Source organism: Populus trichocarpa, chromosome 16 (genome assembly GCF_000002775.5).
Source record: "Populus trichocarpa isolate Nisqually-1 chromosome 16, P.trichocarpa_v4.1, whole genome shotgun sequence".
NCBI classification, from domain to species: domain Eukaryota; kingdom Viridiplantae; phylum Streptophyta; class Magnoliopsida; order Malpighiales; family Salicaceae; genus Populus; species Populus trichocarpa.
The window spans coordinates 11,973,746-11,992,527 of NC_037300.2; the positions used below are offsets into that span (position 1 = coordinate 11,973,746).

Consider the following 18,782-nt stretch of genomic DNA (forward strand, 5'->3'; position numbering starts at 1 on the left):
CTAACCTAGGCTTATAAAGTTATAAGCACAAGAAGCTTGAAGAATGTTGAGTGTACTTGTATAATCACGTTATTACCCTTACTTTTGCCTCGAAATTTATGTCCTACCTGCTTCCTCATATTTCTGCTTATTATAATTTATATGTAGGTTTTGAGAAATTATTCGGAATATTAGGATTTTGTTTTTACAAAAATATGAGTTATATTATGAAAATAATATGTGGATTATTGATTAATTATTAGTATATTATTTTATTAAATAGAAAAGTTATTAGGATGATTTTTAAATATCATTTTTCATAGAACAAAAAAAAATCAACTAATACTTTATTTTTTAAAGTATTTTTTTGTTTAAAATTTAATTAAAATAATATTTTATTTTATTTTTAAAAATTTAATTTTAACATTAATACATTAAAATATCTAAAAAATTAATTTAAAATCATTTGAAATTATGCAAAAAATCAATTTAATATTACAATTATTAGTTAAAAATAACTTTAAAAGTAGGTGGCGTTTTGCGTTTTAGTTGATGTTTAGTCTGACATCTTATGACGCGTGGCATATACATGCTTTATCCAACCGTTAAATATGAATCCCACTTTTTTATGATTTTGTTGTTCATTGGGAAAATAAATGGACCCCACTAAAGAACCAGATTATACCCAAAGGTTCTACAAAACTATGAATAAGAAGAATCACTCGCCAACCTAGAAGTGTGTATTTGACATTTATATAGCTTTTATGATTATGGTTAAAAAAATAAGTTTAATAAAGAAATTAATTGTGGTTTAAGAAATTGTGTTTTAAAAAATAGTTTTAGTTAAAATTATTATGAGATAAATTTTTATATGTAAAATAAATAAAAAACAAGTCTTCATAAATAAAAAACCAATTTATTTTAACTTCTATAAAATTAAAATTTGAAAATCAATTATATATAAGTTACAGTGTGAAAAATAAAAGAACTAACTAGATTTTTTTGTGGTTGAGAATAAACAAAAGTTATTACAATATTAAATGGTTTTTGAATTTTACTTGGTTAGTTAACTAATTAACTCAAATTAAATTAAATAGAAGTTGATTTAATGTAATTTTATTGATTTAACTGATATATTTACAACTTGATTAACATTAATTGAGTTTTTAGTATTCGATTGTATTAAAACATTAATACACAAAAAATATAGCACTTATTTTTGGGCTTATTTGGGAGTGTGGTTGCTGTTGTTTTTCAAAGTGTTTTTCATTTAGAAATGTATCAAAATAATATATTTTTTTATTTTTTAAAAATTATTTTTAAAATTAACATATCAAAATGGTTTAAAAACATCAAAAAAAAATATTAATTTGAAGCAAAGAAAACAATAAAAAATTTTAAATTTTTAAAAATATTTTTAAAATAAAAAAAAACATGACTTTTATCAATAACTTTGCTGGAAAGCGACCTATTTTAGGAAAATGAGTTCCACCAAAAATATATTCAGTAAAATATATTAAACATTTTTCGATGATTAATGTACATTTAAAATAATATTTAATGATTTTTAGAGCATGGATATGGGAGCCCTGTGGATAAGTTCAAGGTCACTTGAATAGATAAAAGTAAAAATAAATAATTATATATTTATGACTTTCCCACCATTCCCATTGTTTTCCGGCTACTTGTCTAAACCGGTCGTCGATTGCTAGAGGCTATAAATCCCTACCACGTTCATTAATGAAACTAGGGGCATTGCACAAGTCAACATCAAATCTCATTAATCATCCATCCGCAGCAATTTTAACTTCCGGAAAATAATAATAATAAAGAATAAAATCTTGTTTTTTTAAAATATATTTTATTTTAAAATATATCAACATATTCAAATAATTTAAAAAAATAATTTAAAACAGAAAAAATTTAAACTTTAAATAATCAAACACCATCTCACCTTACCATTCTGTCTTATTTGTTTTTACATTTTAAAAATATTTTTGAAAAAATTTAATTTTTATTTTATTTTTTTATTTAAATTAATATTTTTTAATGTTTTTAGATATTTTAATATATTAATATTAAAATAAATATTATTTTAATAAAAAATATTTTAAAAAATAATTATAACTACGGGAAAACTCCCGATCAACACGGAAGCAAGTGGTTTCAAAGGCTACAAAAGAGAGTAGATAAAAATTACAGCAGTCAGAGTCAAATCATACCACCAATCTCTTAATTAGTTCTATCATGGTCGGATCCAAATACATGAACCTGTCCAGCAAATTCTATAAAGAGGCGCGTGGATGGACCAATCCTGACAGAGACTTTTTCATGACTCGACAGGACCCACCATGACGAGGGATGTGGACCCTATGGATAAGCTTTATGTAGCTAAAAGGAGTAGACACCTAGCCGATGAGTTGCTTCTTCACTTGCCTATTTTGACAATCCCCAAGCCAGAATGATTTTGATAGCATGGTTTCAATATTTTCTTCTTTTAGAAATGCGGTGGTTGAAACGTCTTTTTTAAAATTTTTATTTTTTTAGATTAGTTTAATTTTAAAAATAATTTTTTTTAAAAATAAAAAATATTATTTTAATACATTTATAAATAAAAAAATATTTTAAATCAGGATTCTGCTTCGATTCTCATCATGTTAAATGGACTATCAAGGAGTCAATCTTCCTTAAATCTAACTTCCTTTGACCATGCCTAATCATCCAAAAAAATCTATCATCGTGCCATTAATTCAACTATTTTTAACCATACCCGTCATTATACATAGCTCTTTATTCTCAGAAACAAAACCATTTTTCATTATGAATCAAGGTTGTAGCATTTTGATTTATGTTGAATTCTTGAAGATAAATTTTTGATATATTTTCCCTATTATTTCAAATCTTATTTTAAAGAGAGAGAGGAGATGATTGTTGTAGGAAGATAAGTGAAGAGAGAGGAGAAAGGGAGAGAGGAGGAGAAGATATGGGAAAAAGAAAAAAAGGGAAAAAAAATAGGAATATTATGGTCTTTAAAAAAAAATTAATCTAGTGTTGACTCTATATGTAAAATATAATTTTTAAAAATATAAAAATAAAATATTATCTTGCTCAAAGTTTAAATTTCAAAAGGATAAAGAGTAATTTCTCTTTAGTATTTTTTTTTTATAACCCACATGCATTTTAAAACACCTTCAAATATAAATGATTAAATTATATTTGAGATAAAAAAGAAGATAAAAGGTAATTATTGAATGATTGATTTTAATGATAAAGACATCGCAGCCTCCCATTAATCATTCCAAAGACAGAAACAAAAGAAAACCATTGGCAGCAGTTGAAGAGGGAGATGAAACCATTTGGTTGTATCGCAGACACATCAACTAGTCTTAAAAAAATAGTTTAAGAAAGAAAGATAACTAACTCACTTGAAAATTAAGGATAAAGACATGTTTTGTTTAGGCGGAATTTGGGATCGCATATTACTTGTACTTTGAAAATTACTTTTAGTTTTAATTTTTTTTTATATCTTTAGTTCGTTTTAATATGCTGATTGTTGTTTTAGAATTAAAATATCATAAATACTTAAAAGGAGATTGAATTAGGTATATAAGATAAAATTTAAAATTTAAATTTTTTTACCTAATAGCATGTAATTATAAACACTATATATATATATATATATATATATATATATATATATATATTCTTGGTTTTTTTTAGCTCTCTTGAGTTTGTTTATGTTGTTTGGATATTATAAGGTGTTCTAAATAAATCTAGTGTTATTTGGCAAAACCTTGTTATAGAGTCTTGATAAGCAAAGTTGATAAATGTTATATTTACAAGTTCTTTGTTCTTGACCTTCGCAAATCATTTCTTTGCTTGTTTGATGATTTCTTGAATGATATAAACTTGTCCAAATCATCGCAAAGATGCGTGCAACATATAATATATATTTATATTTATATGGCATGCATTATGTTTTACTTAACAATTAAAACAAGATTAATGCATGTGGCACACAATCATGTTATATGTAGCATATTGACATATTCTTATTAAATCATTTAAGCATTATAACATAGCTTTTAAAAGTTTTATGGAATACATCATGAGTAATAAATATACCATGCATATATCAAAACTATATTATATCAATGTTTATATTATCATCAAAACATGTAATTAAATCATTATCTTAGCCATAATGCTAGCATTGATGTCAAAAATAAATTTTAAAAATGAAAAAATATATATTATTTTGATGCATTTCTAAGCGAAAAACACTTTAAAATAACAATATTTATCACACTCTGAAACAAGCATTAGTCTCGAGCCAGTAACCTTTGTTCAACATTCAACAAAAGAGAATATATTTCATTAGATCTATTGACAGCGCTACATTGTGGGGTTGGATCTGAATTATGCACCAACTTGGGTTTCAAAAATGGTTTACAAGAAAAAAAATTATATACAAAGATCAAGATTTTATATGGCTATCTAAATCAATAAATTTTTCTACATGCATCAATCATATATATAAGAGGTAACATAATTTTTTTTTTTTTTGTAAAAGCCTCCACAAGTGAACATGGGATTACTTCCATCATAACCATAAGTTAAAAAAAAAAAATCTAATTTTCTTATCCACACCGAGCATTGAAACTTTTTAGGTACATTCAAAATTTAAGACATTCATGCTAGAAAACTAATTGGAAGCAATTGCTAAAAATAAGTAATCCATATTATTCCCTATTTGCACATAAAACAGAATGACTAACTTTTTTATGGATTTGAAGGAACAAAGCTAACTGATACCAACCAACCTACAAACATAAAGGATCAGTTAGATGTTCCAATTGAATCAATCACAAGGTCAAAGGCCAGTAAGTTAAAGGAGGCATTGAACAAATTTGTTTTACAATATTTGGGCCAAGATTGACTTCAAAAGACTACAACACATATGGGTTAACTCATAATCAACATAATCCAAGTTAAACCAGGTTAACTCGCTAACTCCATGACTATAAGTATAAGATTGAGATAACATTATAGAGAGAAAAACACGAAAAAATAAGTTTGAAGACCAATTCCTAATAAATTAAATGAGAACATGATAACTCCATATATATATAAAAAAAAGATGAAGCTCAATCTCTAATAAATAAAATGTTGCAAGAATAAAATAAAGAAACATTATAATTAAAAAATGATAAAAAAAACTTGATCTAAGCTCACCTAGGTCAAGATGCAAAATCCTTGACCCAATCATGATACTAAGGTAACTATGTTCAAAAGCAAACTGAATAAAATCATGAAACTTAATTATCAAACAACCCGATGTTGAAGGAAAACAAGAAAAATATTACTTAAAAAAGTAACAAGAAAAATATATAAGTCAATCCAGGTTAACCAGCTAACCTTATAATGATAACCAATAGAAAAAAAAAGAAAAAAAAATTACAAAGACCAATTCCTAATAAATAAAATATTGAATGATGAAATTGAAATAATTAAATTAATTTTAAAAAAATAAAAAATAAAAATAAAAAATCAACCCACGTTAAGTTTTGAAACTAATGACTTTGGTTATGAACCTGATACTAACTCTATAGAAGACAAACAATAAAAAATAAAAAAGCAAAACTCTAAAAAAAATATAAAATTAAAAAAGGAAAAACAATCAAGCAAACTCGAACGATCCTTCTAAACCCGATCTAATCTCCGAAACTCGCAACTCGTGAAATATTTTACCCAGGTTCAATTAAAAAGCTTAACTCTTAATCAATTTAATTTTGAAGGATGAAATCATGAAATCCTTCAAAGGCGGTGTTTGATAGCCAGATAGTCTCGGACACACCGCCTAAATGGCATGGGTGGTCATCCACACGGGTAGCGCACATCAACAAGTTTTTTTAATAATATTTAATATATATAATAATGCCTTGGGTAACTTTTAAATTTACAATAAAACTAATGTAAAATGATAAAAAAAAAAAACCCAGTGAGAGAGTTATGTTGATTTTGTTGTTAAAGACATCAAAGTAATAACACTATTTTGAAAAAATTAAAAAGACCAAAACATCCCTGAGTAATAAGTATTATATTTTTTTTATTGTAGAGTTAAATTGCTAATTTTACTATGCAATAAAAAAATAAAATGACTAATATAATCTTATATAATTTGTAAAAGATAATTATATCATGATAAAAAAATCATCCTAGTTCTAATGTCTAGTTAAAAAGTTTTTAGGTTAGGAATAATTTAATCAAATCACTATTTCAATAAATAGTAACTTTTCCTTCTCCTCTATGTGAGAGAGAGAGAGAGAGAGAGAAACTAAATAGATAATGTCAAACCCGTAAAAAAATCCCAAACATGTAAATATATATAAATCTTAATAAAAATAGTTTTAATTTTTTATTCTTAGATTAAATTTTTTTTTTCCAGTTTTATTTAAAACTTTTTACTATAATATAAGAAGGCTATAAGAGGGAAGTCATTGTTAGAGATCAAATTATTGAAACACAGCCTTTTCAGAAAAATGTGATGTTTTTTATTCATATTATACGCCGTGTAAGCTATGAGAATTTGCCAAATGCTTAGTTCTGGCTTGGGGGCATGCAATTTTTGACAGGATTCTAGTTGAATCTATATATATATATATATATATATATATATATATATACACACACTAGCGAGTTAGTGTATAATGATATTTAGTTTATCATAATAAAATATATTAAATATAAACAAGTTTTTTTAAAAAAACATAGAATTCATATAAATTTAAATAATAAATATGCAAAAATATAACTAATGGCAAAAATGTTTTTAAAATAATAATAATAATAATAATAATAATAATAATAATAATAAAACACTAATATGCATATTAAACATATATTCAAATTTACAATTGATATAAAATAAAAAAAACCAAGTATGCATATTAATAATAAAAATATTATATTTAAATTAAAACAAGAAAGGTAATTACTTGGTGAAACACTTTAAATAATGAATCTTTTATTGTTGTTAATGATGAATAATTTGTTCTTAAAACTTTATTACTCCTCACTTATGCAACTAAAATGTTTAAAAAATACCTCTCAAGATTTCAACAATACTATTTTTTGTTCAAATGCACTTCTAAACAAGGGTTTTAAATAAAAAATTATATAACTCAAATATCTCTCATGAATTTAAGTTTTAGATTTGAGAGGAAAATTAAAGTATATAAAAAAAAAAGAAAAACACTAAACAGAGATGAGAAAGAGTGTAAAATCTAAAAAATTTAAGTTCACTCAATTTTTTTTATAGTTAATTCTGAAAGATAAAAAGTTAAAGAATTAATTATCACCATTATTAACATTTAATTAACCATTATAAACCAGGAATTAAATAAAAAAAACCAAGCATTCTTTGAGTAGAAAAACTATACTTCTATTTTTAAATTAATTTCTTACCCGTCTATAATTTACTTAATTAAAACAAATTTACATAAAAAGGTCAGATGCTAAACACCCGCACGGTGGTGGTGAATTATATATTCCACATTGCTGAAGCATAGTAGTGCCTAGAATTAATCTACAAAGAAGGAGATCAGTCTGATTTGGTTGACACAGAAAAGAGTGTGTTGGCAATGAAATTACGAAGGTGCTGATTAATGTGTTGTGGAGAAGAAATCCAGACCACAGCTTTTACCAGAATGATCCATGAACAACTACTAGAAGAAATCCAGACCACAGCAACAACTACACCACAGCAACAACTACTAGAAGAAATCCAGACCACAGCTTTTACCAGAATGATCCAAGAACAACTACTACTACTGGAACATGCGATTATTTTCGCTTAATTTCCTACAATTTGGGTCCACGCCCCATGAAAGTGCATTTAATAAACTAAGCTTAATTTGTTGAACAAGTCATTCCTTATCTAAACTTTGATTTCTGCCGACACTAATCACAAAAGCTGAGACGCATTTCTCTTCCTTTTAACAAAGCATGGACTCCTAAATGTTCTATTGATAAGCAGCAAGTAGAAGTGGCTTAACTGGAAGGTGGAAGGGAATAATAATTACTGGGAAAACCTTTTGTTTAAGATGTAAATTCCACATAATTTCAAACAAGGAAAATCCTTAAAAGATCCCATTGAAAGCTTAGGAGCGATACACAAATTTTGTAGATATAAAGATCTAGAAATTCATAAGCAAGTATGAACATAATTCTGAAAAGTTAAAAATCAAATTTGAGATGGAAAGCGTGACATAATGATTATTTTGAATCGAGACACAAACACTATTAAGATTCAAACCGCTCCCAATAATTAGCGAATCATTAATGAAAAGTATAAAGAAAACGTCACGAGGATAGTTGTTTTTCGATAAATCAATTTTAGTTCTTTCAAGAACTAAAAGAATGAGTTTTCTTTACACACACAAACATTATTATGAAATCAAAATCTATATAAAAAAAATAAACACAAGCTAAATACTCCTATTTATAATAGATAAGAAATGTCCTAAACAATACTGAAAAAATAATAAAAGAAGATCCTAAATCAATTAGGAATCTAATACAAATACCGCACAATAACTTTTGGATCTTATCACAAAACTTTCCTGATATATGAAACTTTTGGATCTATAATTTTGTAGTAAAATTTCAACCCGATCCAAAGGTCGGATAAAAACTTATACTTGTTAGCGTAAAACTGTGCATTTAAAAAAATCAACTCAAAACCGACTTAAATGTCCGCCAACTTTAACTCTCATAAATAAGTATGAAAATCAATTTCAACTCGATTCAATGGTCGGATAAAAACTTATACTTGTTAGCATAAATGTATATTTAAAAAAATCAACTCAAAATCGACTTAAATATCTATCAACTTTAACTCTCATCAATAAACGTGATAATCCTTGTAATTACTGTTGCTAAAATATTCTTATAATGTTATAATGTTGGAATTAAATGTCTTCCTCTTGGCTCCGTTTGTTTGCAGGAAAGTTGTTTTCTTTTGAAAAGTGAATTCCGGGAAAATATATTTCGATGTTTGGTAGTGTTATGGAAAATGAACTGGAAAATAATTTATTAATGAATTTTTTTTTTTTTCAAGTTTATCTAATATATATAAAATATTTAATCACTTACAATAAAAAAATGAAATCTAAAAAGTATAATGATGAATTTTTTTTTATTATATCCTATATTCATACATAGCTTATTTTATAAAATATTTTGATAGGTATTTTGGATAAATATTTTTTTTTTTACGGGAAAAAGGCAATTATCCCTTTAATATCCCTTTAATATATATCAAATAAACATCAAACGGGTAAAGGCAATTTTGATCAGTGTTTAATTAATACCCGGCTTATAACCAAATAAGGAACCACTGATTCTACCCAAACCAATCTACTGTGCAACATCATCTACCATTCAGTAATGCCTTAATTAATTAATATCCGACTTATAACCACTAATAAGGAACCACTGCCTATTTCTATTTTCTACCCAAACCAATCTACTGTGCAGCATCATCAACATCAACGGGCCTCTTCACAGTCAAGATTTCTACCGAAATCAATTCCCCCTTTCATCATCGACGCAGCATCATCAACGCATCATCATCAACGCACACAAAGCATAGGAAATGCACAAAACACAGGAAACGCATATCAGCAACAGAGAAGGAAAATCACATCGGGTGGAGAAACAGAGCATTGGTTTGCTGTGTTTTTTTCACATAAACCAAACAAATTGTTTTGTGTGGTTTCTGTGAAAAAAACACAACAAACCTGATTTCTGGGAAAAATGGGTTTGGGTTTGCTGTGTATAGGTTGCTGTGTATGGGTTTGCAGTGTTTGGTTTATGGGAAAAATGCAGGGGTTGTGGTTTTCTATGGATGAGTTGCCTGGCGAAGAGATTGGAAAGGAAACGGGTTTGAAGGGCGCCTTCGGCTTGAGAAAAGAATGGTGATTCTTTGCTGTGACAGTGGTAATTCTTTGCTGTGATAGCAATAATGGCGAAATGAAATAATTTTGCCGTGTATGTGTATGGGTCTGTATTTGGTTTCTGGGTTCAATTTTTGGGTTTGCTGTGGTTGATTTTTCCCAGGGGTTTGGGTTTGCTGTGGTTGAATGGGTTGCCTTCCCATGGGTTTCGGTTTACAGAGCATGGGAGCTTTTGGTTGCAGTGAAATTAACAGAGCATGAGACCTTTCAGCTTATAACCACTAACAGAGCAGAGCATGGTTGCAGTGAAATAACAGATAAACAAGGGAAAAAACGCAGCACAAGATTTATGCCATAATAATAACAACAAATTAAAAATAAAGAGGATGAAAACAAGATAAATAAAGACATTTGAGAAAAAAAAATTACCTGGAAGATGAAAGATGCTTGTAATTGATCTGCGTAAATTATTTGGGAGAGAAAGAGAGTCTTTAGGGATTTGTTTTTTAGGACAAGGGATACTTTTTATTAATAAAGAAGAAAAGTGTTTTCCTTAGAATAAAGAAAGGAAAACACTTTCCTGCTCTAACGTTTCATTTTTTCTGTTGACTGGAATTGAGTTTCTTTTGACTGATTTTTCTTATGCTTGCCTAACATGGAAAAGTGAGGAAAATGATTTACAGGAAAATAAATTCTTGGAAACAAACAAGGCATCAATTTCATTGTAAAAAATAAAAACTCCAATAATATTCTACCAAATTATTATTATAATATTAGAATTAATTGCCGCCGCCTATCTTTCATTATAGCGCATGGAAAGTTTTTCAAATAAGACTGCCTAATTATACCATCAACCTAAGACCCAAGTTGGGGTTGAGTGATCCATTCTTGCACATGAATTATGTTGATTAGAGGCTGCCTGTACGTGTTGAAACTTTAAGTTAATATTGGCCCAAATGCTCTCAACAAGCTCATTAGCTTCTTGGCTTTTGACCTTGTGATTTGCTGAATTTGCACTTCTAGTAGATTCTTTGTAATGGTAGGCTGATCCGTACCAAGCAAGCTTTCCTCTAGTTCACAATGGGGGTGAGCAAGTTTCAGTCACCTATAACCTTCCCACTAGCCTACAACTTCGAACCCTTTCCCCTGGCAAAATTGCTCGCAAATCTTATTTCTTTTCAAGCAGGACTAGCACACATGCAGCTGGACCATCTCTGAAGCAGCCTTATAAACGGAATTATGCCAGCATCAAGTCTTTTCAGGTGGATAGACCACATGCCAGGCACAGCTGGAGGGGGCTCTTGATAATAACCATGGAAATGACAATCCAATTGCTAGCTGGTGTTTGAGAATCAAACAGGACCCATTACTTCGACGGAGATTTCCCGAGGGAGCTTCAGATTTATTTGATGTGTTTCCCATCCAGCTGCTTGATGAAATCCTCAAACTTAGCTTCCATCTCCAGTAGGCATTGTGCAAGATGATCAAAGACACTTTCAGAACTGAACCTGTCATAAATTTTCCAGTCTTCATGTAACCAGTAAGCCTGCCACACACGGGAAAGCTGACATACCTGTAACTCCCACTTGCATGGAATTAAGAAGTTTAACTGAGCTGAGGGCATGAATCACTTATTCACCCATAATAAATCATTCCATCTTATTTTTCTCTCGAGTACCTTGAATGATACAAAGACCTCAAAGTCTGTTTTTTGCTGGTTCATGGCAAGAAAATGCTTCTCCTTTGCATATAGTTTCGGAAGCGTCTGTATCTTTTCAAGGGGGAAAAAAATGAACATTAAAGATCCAGATTTGAGCTTCAACAGGTTACCAATGAAATCCCCAACCTAACCCCAAAATGCAGAGAGAATTCTCTAATTTTCTGCTACTTAATAGTTTTTACGATATGAAGCTCATTTTCCATGAAATTATTTCCAATGATCAAAGAGGTTTATGCATAGGGAACATAAAGAAAAAACTAAACGGTGTTTTTAATGCCATAGCTTTATACTCATCTTCACCATGATTATAATAATAAAATTATGATTTTATCCATGACACCAAAAATATTTGGTCCGGCTACTAGGGGCTATTAGGATAAGAGCATCTTTTTATATTTTTTCAAAATGAAATTATTAATTTATTTTTAAAACAAAAAATATTGAACTGACATCTAAGGGTTGATTAGATTTTTTATTTTTTTAAGCACAATAAAATAACTATATTATCTTTAAAATAAAAAAGACTTTGACTGGCTTTAAGGGTTTTTTTTTTCATCCTAGTATTTTTGTTATTATCAAGCTAGATGAGAAACGCTTTTGTAATTGAATAAATATAAATATTATTAAAAAAATAGTTGACACATGAGTTGGAATCACTTCATTTAGGTGACACGTGCAGGGTGATCTCATGGTTAAATGATGGTTGCTAGGGTGGCAGTCAAATAGTCTTGACGGCCCCTCTATTCCTAAGCGGCACTTATGGTGTACGAACATTTATTTAGCGTTAGCAACCTTTTCCTTTTTTTTTCTCTCCTCTTTGATATTTACGCCCGAACTATAAATTTTCAAAGCAACCCTTTAATTTTTTTTTCTTCTTCATATTTAATCATTGTTCTTTTTATTACTATTTTTTCTATCTGTAATGATTTATAGAATTGAGAAATTTTTTTTCAATTTTATCATTTTTCAATTTTTTTTCATCTGTCAGATTTAATCTCTGATTTTTTTATTGCTATTTGTTTTGTTTTGAATCATTTTCTTAATTGAATTTATTTTTTAATTTTTTCCCTCGGCATTTAATTTTATTTTTATATCAAATTTGATCTTTATTCTTTTGATTTCTATTTGTTTTACTTTGACAAATTATTTAGATATTTGATTTCATCATTCAAAATTAACTTGGTTAGAAAATGAGTTTCTTGGTTGAACCATAGTTTAGGATTTCACTAGTTGTGAGTTTAGAAAATTAACTCAGAATTAGGAGATTCACTCGGTGTTGCTTGATTTTTTTTCTTTTCTTTTTTGAAGCTCGTGTTTTTTCAGTTTTATTCTTCAATATTATAATTGGAGTCTGGGATATGTTTTTTAATTTGTTTTCTATAAGGTTTTTCACTAATTTTAAAAATAACTCAAATTATCTTGAATCTTTTTTTATTGTCGCTCTTTGTTAAATTTAGCTTTTTTAAAAAATTCTTGTTTTTGAATTAAATTAAATTAACTGATTAAATATAAGCATGATATGCGCACTTCATGATATTTTGCTTGTTTACTTTCTAGGTTGTTGCTTTAACGATGCATATGATCTCTTTCAATGACGTTAAAACAGTCTCGGGGAGCTTTTTCTTATTGTGGTGCAGTGTCCATGGCAGGGCAACAACGAGTTTTTCTTCCTTCTCCTCCCGATTATGATATTTACTGGCTCATTTTTTTATAGTTTATTATTGTCAAATATTTTTCCTACTTCATTTACTGTCAATGCCTTTTGTTAATCTTGTTATTGAATTTTCATTAATCGATCTTATTTAACCTAGTCAAGTGAATGATCTTATTTAACCTAGTCAAGTGAATGAACCGTGTCTCAAATCTTTCTCATTTCTTTAAAAACATTGATTTTACCTGAACATCTTTTTTTTATGCATGCCAATTTTTGATCCGGCTTGCGAGAGACACAAATCTAGTAAACCTCTAATTCTTCCTCTTTAAGTTTACCTAGTCTAATTTTCTCTAATTCTCTTCCCCTTAAGTTTCTAGTGTAAATAAAAATAAAAATAAGCATGCCATGAGAACCTTCTCAAACTAAGTTCAGCTGTAGGAAATAACATTGAAAACCTTGCCATATGGATCTCAGTACTGCAATTATTTTGCAGACATAAAGTTACCTTTCCTAAACTTATTTTATTTTGCTTCACCACTTCTTAAAGTTACTCACGCTGATTAAATCAAAGGCTCTTGTAGATTTCTGCAGTTCCATGCCCCCTCTGGTACTCTATTAAGATCCTCAAGGGCACAAAATATTATCCATTAATCAGGCAATCAATACAACAAATCATCAGGACCTATGTTACAAGCTAGAATTGCCAATGGCACCCTAACATATTTAAAAGAACAGCCTGACTAGCACCTAAACATCTCACGAAAAAAATAGGCCCAGCACAAACTTATTGGCAGCTAAGAATCCTAACCAATCGGGCAGGCACAATAACGGCAAAACCATAATTCCTGAACAAACATGTACTTATGGCGTGCAACGTAATGCCCACAACAAAAATACTAATGGAACCATGATGGTTGGTAACAATACAAAGAAATCCATTACCAGGATGGTTCAATTATTGGCAACTTGGCTTTGTTTCTGGCGGTTTTCCTCCACAATTCTCTGAAACTCTTTCTCACCAGCTGCAATTAGACGCTTCACGATATCAAAAGTGGTAAGCCTAATGCTGCAGCAGAAAACGAGGAAAGTAGATTCATGTCAGCCAAGGCAGAAATTTCTTATGAAATCAACAACTTCTCATTGTGTGCCCTTATCTTTTTATGCACAGGAAACAAATAATCTTCACTATTCCAGCACCATTTGGGCATCGTTAGTGTCTATCAGTTGCAAAACCAAATTTTGCACGGTTATTCTTAAACGTGGATCCATAATCTTAGATTTTTCAGATTTTCTATGCCAGATCTGATTAATGCATTTTCAGTTAACTACCAAATGCTCAAGTATTCCCAGATCAAAGAAAACCAGAAGCTCATCAGTTTCAAATGAACCAAGACATCATATTGAAGGATTTTCCAAGAGCATATATCAAAAAATAAAAAAGGGAATGAAAGTGAACCTGCTATTTGGAAGGGTTTTTAATGCATTGGGAACAAAACCCCTATACAAGCCAATAACTCCATCACGCTGCACGATTCCTGCATCAACAAGAGCACATTATATTTGAACCATCAGTCTCCAAAATAAATTGCAAAATGCAATTAATAACATGAGAAAATTCTGATTAGATTGAGATATGTAACCTATATCAAGACTTGTAAATTTACCCGAGAGCCATTAGGATTCATGCAACACAACTCAAACAAGGGCTACAGCCACATGAAATTGAAGAGGCTATATTATTTCATAAGACCTAGGAGCTCTATATAGAGTTGATATATGAGCAATGGGTAAGCTGCCTTGCAATATTGCGAAATTCAAGAGCACAGTGTTTGAGAAGCTTGATCCAGTTAGAAACCAAAAACTTGTTTTCATTTTAATTATATTTGGAGAAGTATGGATAGAAGCTCTCCTAGCTATAACTTTATAATTTCCAAAATCAAGGTATTTCAGAGAAAGGATTGCAGCTCACCAGGCATTGTAATCAAGTTTCACCTAGCATGTTACGAGCGAGTATACAGATAAAAAGCTCTTTCAACAAAAATTAACATTGCCCTGGCATTGGGCTAAGATTAGGACATGAACAGATTTAAGGCTCTTTCTTCTTGAACTACTGTTGCCCTTGGGGCTCAAGAGTCAAGAGGTTAAAAGTTGTAATGTTGTGAAGGGAATGATGGGCTCAATGATCAAATGACATTAGCACTAATAAATGAGAAAAGCAAGATAGTCTGATATGAAGTTGATGGTCCTTTTCTTTAGCTGATGTTAGTATCGCTTGCAATCTAAGCCTTTCTTAATTGCAGGACCCTCCTTGCCACTTTCCATGCCTACACTCAATGAGAGAGAGCTAAATGTTTTAAGCGATGTCTGGGCTAGCCAATACAATATCCACTCTCATATATGTTTGAGTCTTGGTCCATGCTACTAGAACCCTTTTATGGTGATTTCTGGGACAAAAAATATCTCCATGCATATCTGTACTCTTATTTGTTAGTGCAACTTACCTGGAATGGCATCCAAAACTGATTTGTAAGGTGTACCCTTCATTTGCATTTGTCTTCTTACTGTATCCAAAGGATAGCAAGTGAGAGTTGCAACAGCGGCAGACACCACAGCTGTCAGTAGAGATGATTGAGTCTTCTGTTGATATTTCTCAGGCAATGACTTCTTCACCCTGTTGTTCAAAGAGGGCAGTATCCAACACTTGTTTTATGTTTGTATCCTTTTCCATAAAGGACTAAATAAATAGATAGATAAAAGAAGCTTTAGGATTAATGAGCTCACAAGTCAAAAATGCAAAAGTTCACGGCAATATATGGTGCAATGCCAAGAAGAGAAGGCCCAAGACCATAGTAAAATGATGCAACTCCTTCCTCCCGTAACATTGTTAACGCAATCTGGACAAATAATCAACACTTTTCTGTTCATAAATGATCATCTTGTCATAAGAAGTATTCTAGTAATCAATATCAGACCTCAGACATAGTGCGATACCCAGGTTCAACTGCTAAGCGTAATCTCAGGACATCCAAAGGATATGTTACCTGGACAAATGTAAACAGTTGGATGATTTTAAGATACAAATGCATGTAGTACTGAATACACATTACTTTTTTCAAAAAGTAATGCAAAGAATTAGATGTCTACGCACACTGTAAAATTTTTAGGAAACAGATTCATACACTTCCTTAAGCAAACACATTATCCTTGACATAACCAATTAAATCCCAACAGGTAGCTATGTAATGAAAATTTTCATTTCCATTTCCACTGATGAATTACTCACAAAAGTAGATGTCATGCCTGCACAAGCACCTGCTGCAAGTCTGCCAATAACTGAGAGTTCACCATCCTTTCCCTTAAACAAATTCTACAAATTCACACACACAAAAAAATAATCAACCAAATGCCTCAAACAATAATAATTCCAAATACATATAACACTCTCCCACAACTTGCTTATACACATTTTCACTAGGATTACCTTGTAAGTTTCATAAGCAAAGAGCTGGACGGCACTATAAGGTATGATCCGAATCACCTGAAATATTCACCATAAATCCCAAATCGGAAAACAAATGAAATCATAATTATTCATGAAAGTGAAAAATCGCCAACTACCTGAGGGAGGTTTCCCTTCCAATACCCTTTGATTCCCTCTTCTTTCCCTATCATTACTATCGCCTGCAGTTCATTGACCAATAAGCAACCTCATTAAGATAAACAAGGGAGGCAAGGCTCTTTCCATGCTCGGCTAATTGAACTACAGCTCCATAATCATGAAATTTCTCGATAAAAAACTTCAAAACATAACCCACATTACATTTGCTACACACCTCAATAAAACCAATTGCCTTCTTAGCACTTTCCTGCCCGGCCCGCACTCCATGAATCTACAAACACATCAAATTAATAATGATTAATCTTATTGATAATGTTCCTAATTATCAATTATTCAAACATTTAAAAATAATGCAAAATTTTATTTTACATTTTTATTCCGGATCCTACATTTCACTATACTCAAATTCCATTTTCTCAGCAACCAAACAGCAACACTAACGACACCGTTTGCTACTAAATAAAAATATCACCACGAAAAACACGTGATAAAATCCGAAAGCAGAGAAACTTAAAAAGAACACCTGCATGAGTAGCTTAATACGGTCAAGCGGAGCGGTGACGGTCTTCGCGGCGGCACCAGCGACAGCTCCAGCGGCAAAAATCGCAGCATCTCTCGGGAAAAAAGCCAGTATTGCTAACGGATGCTTCAATAGCTGAGCCGTACTCGGCGCGAACTCATTTCCTTTATCTTTCTTATTCTCTGCCATTGAAACTGAAGCAAAATTACCAAAACTGCCATTGCTTCCATCACTCCGGATTCTGCAACTGAATTGCGCGTTTCTCCACAGAGGTTCGCGGTGGTGCGTGGTTTCCGTGAGAGAGCAGTGTGTGGTTTTTAGGTTTGGTAACGTCTGGAAGCAGAGAATGGCCCTCTCTTTGTCTCTCATGGTATGATTTGGTGATTTTGAGAGTTTGTTAGGGGTAGAGAAGGGATAAGGTAGAAACTGTAGATGTTGTTGCAGAGAGGGAGGAGAGCAAACTGAAAAGAGGGATTTCTTGGGATTTTAAGCAAGTAGAGTAGTGTGACTTTGTTTTATTAATGATTTACAGGCTATTTGAAATAATTTCTCTATTACAAATTTAATTCAATTCTAATATTTAATTTGAATTTAATTAATTAATTAATTAATTCTAAAAATAAATTAAATTCATTTTATTTTTAAGAATAAAAAATTTATTTGATAATAATAAAAGCATTATTATTTTTAAAATATTTCAACAACTAATTTCTTTTTTTTTATTTTAATCTAAATAAAAATAATTTATATATTTAATATGCAGACATATATTGTATTTGAATCTCTAATATAATTTTGAATATATTCTTATAAGCACGTAACTTTTAGTTTTGAGTACAAGTTTGTCATGCTTATAATTAAAATAAGTATGAAATTTAATTTTAATTAAATAATTTTTTTTAATATCTTTTTAGAATAATAAACTAAATAATTCACGCTCCCGAGTCTAATTAATACACTGTGCTGGTTTTTTTTTAATGCAAGTTTGACTATTATACTTGTCGTCATGTCATAGTTTTTATAGCCGGTTCAATTGAAGGCTCGGATTTTAAGTTTTGACCGAATTATCAAGTTGTCTTGGTCAATAAGTTGCAATTAAGTTTTTAACGGGATTAACCTGTCGGGCCACATTAAATTTTTTTTATATCTATTTTTTTAATTTAATTTTATTTTAATTTCAGCAAATCTCATATTGACCCACCACCACGGTGGAAGGACATTTACAAAAATCAAAATTTTGTCCTATTGGAAGGGAAGGATGCCATGGAATTCATAACTGCAATGATTTGACAAAACGGAACCTTTTCATTTTGTATTCCTTAATCAAATAA

General features: G+C 30.1%; 1 protein-coding gene across 1 annotated transcript; it reads right to left on the reverse strand.

The window, feature by feature from the left end:
- Nucleotides 1-13,941: 13,941 nt before the first annotated feature.
- Nucleotides 13,942-17,953, reverse strand: LOC7466069 (probable envelope ADP,ATP carrier protein, chloroplastic). Its single transcript, XM_002323541.4, has 10 exons — nt 17,455-17,953; nt 17,146-17,202; nt 16,931-16,993; nt 16,794-16,850; nt 16,596-16,679; nt 16,285-16,353; nt 16,094-16,206; nt 15,814-15,983; nt 14,769-14,847; nt 13,942-14,378 (listed from the first exon to the last, which is right to left on the reverse strand). The coding sequence occupies exons 1-10, from the start codon at nt 17,818-17,820 to the stop codon at nt 14,264-14,266; spliced, it is 1,173 nt and encodes a 390-aa protein (XP_002323577.1). The 5' UTR covers nt 17,821-17,953; the 3' UTR covers nt 13,942-14,263.
- Nucleotides 17,954-18,782: the final 829 nt, after the last annotated feature.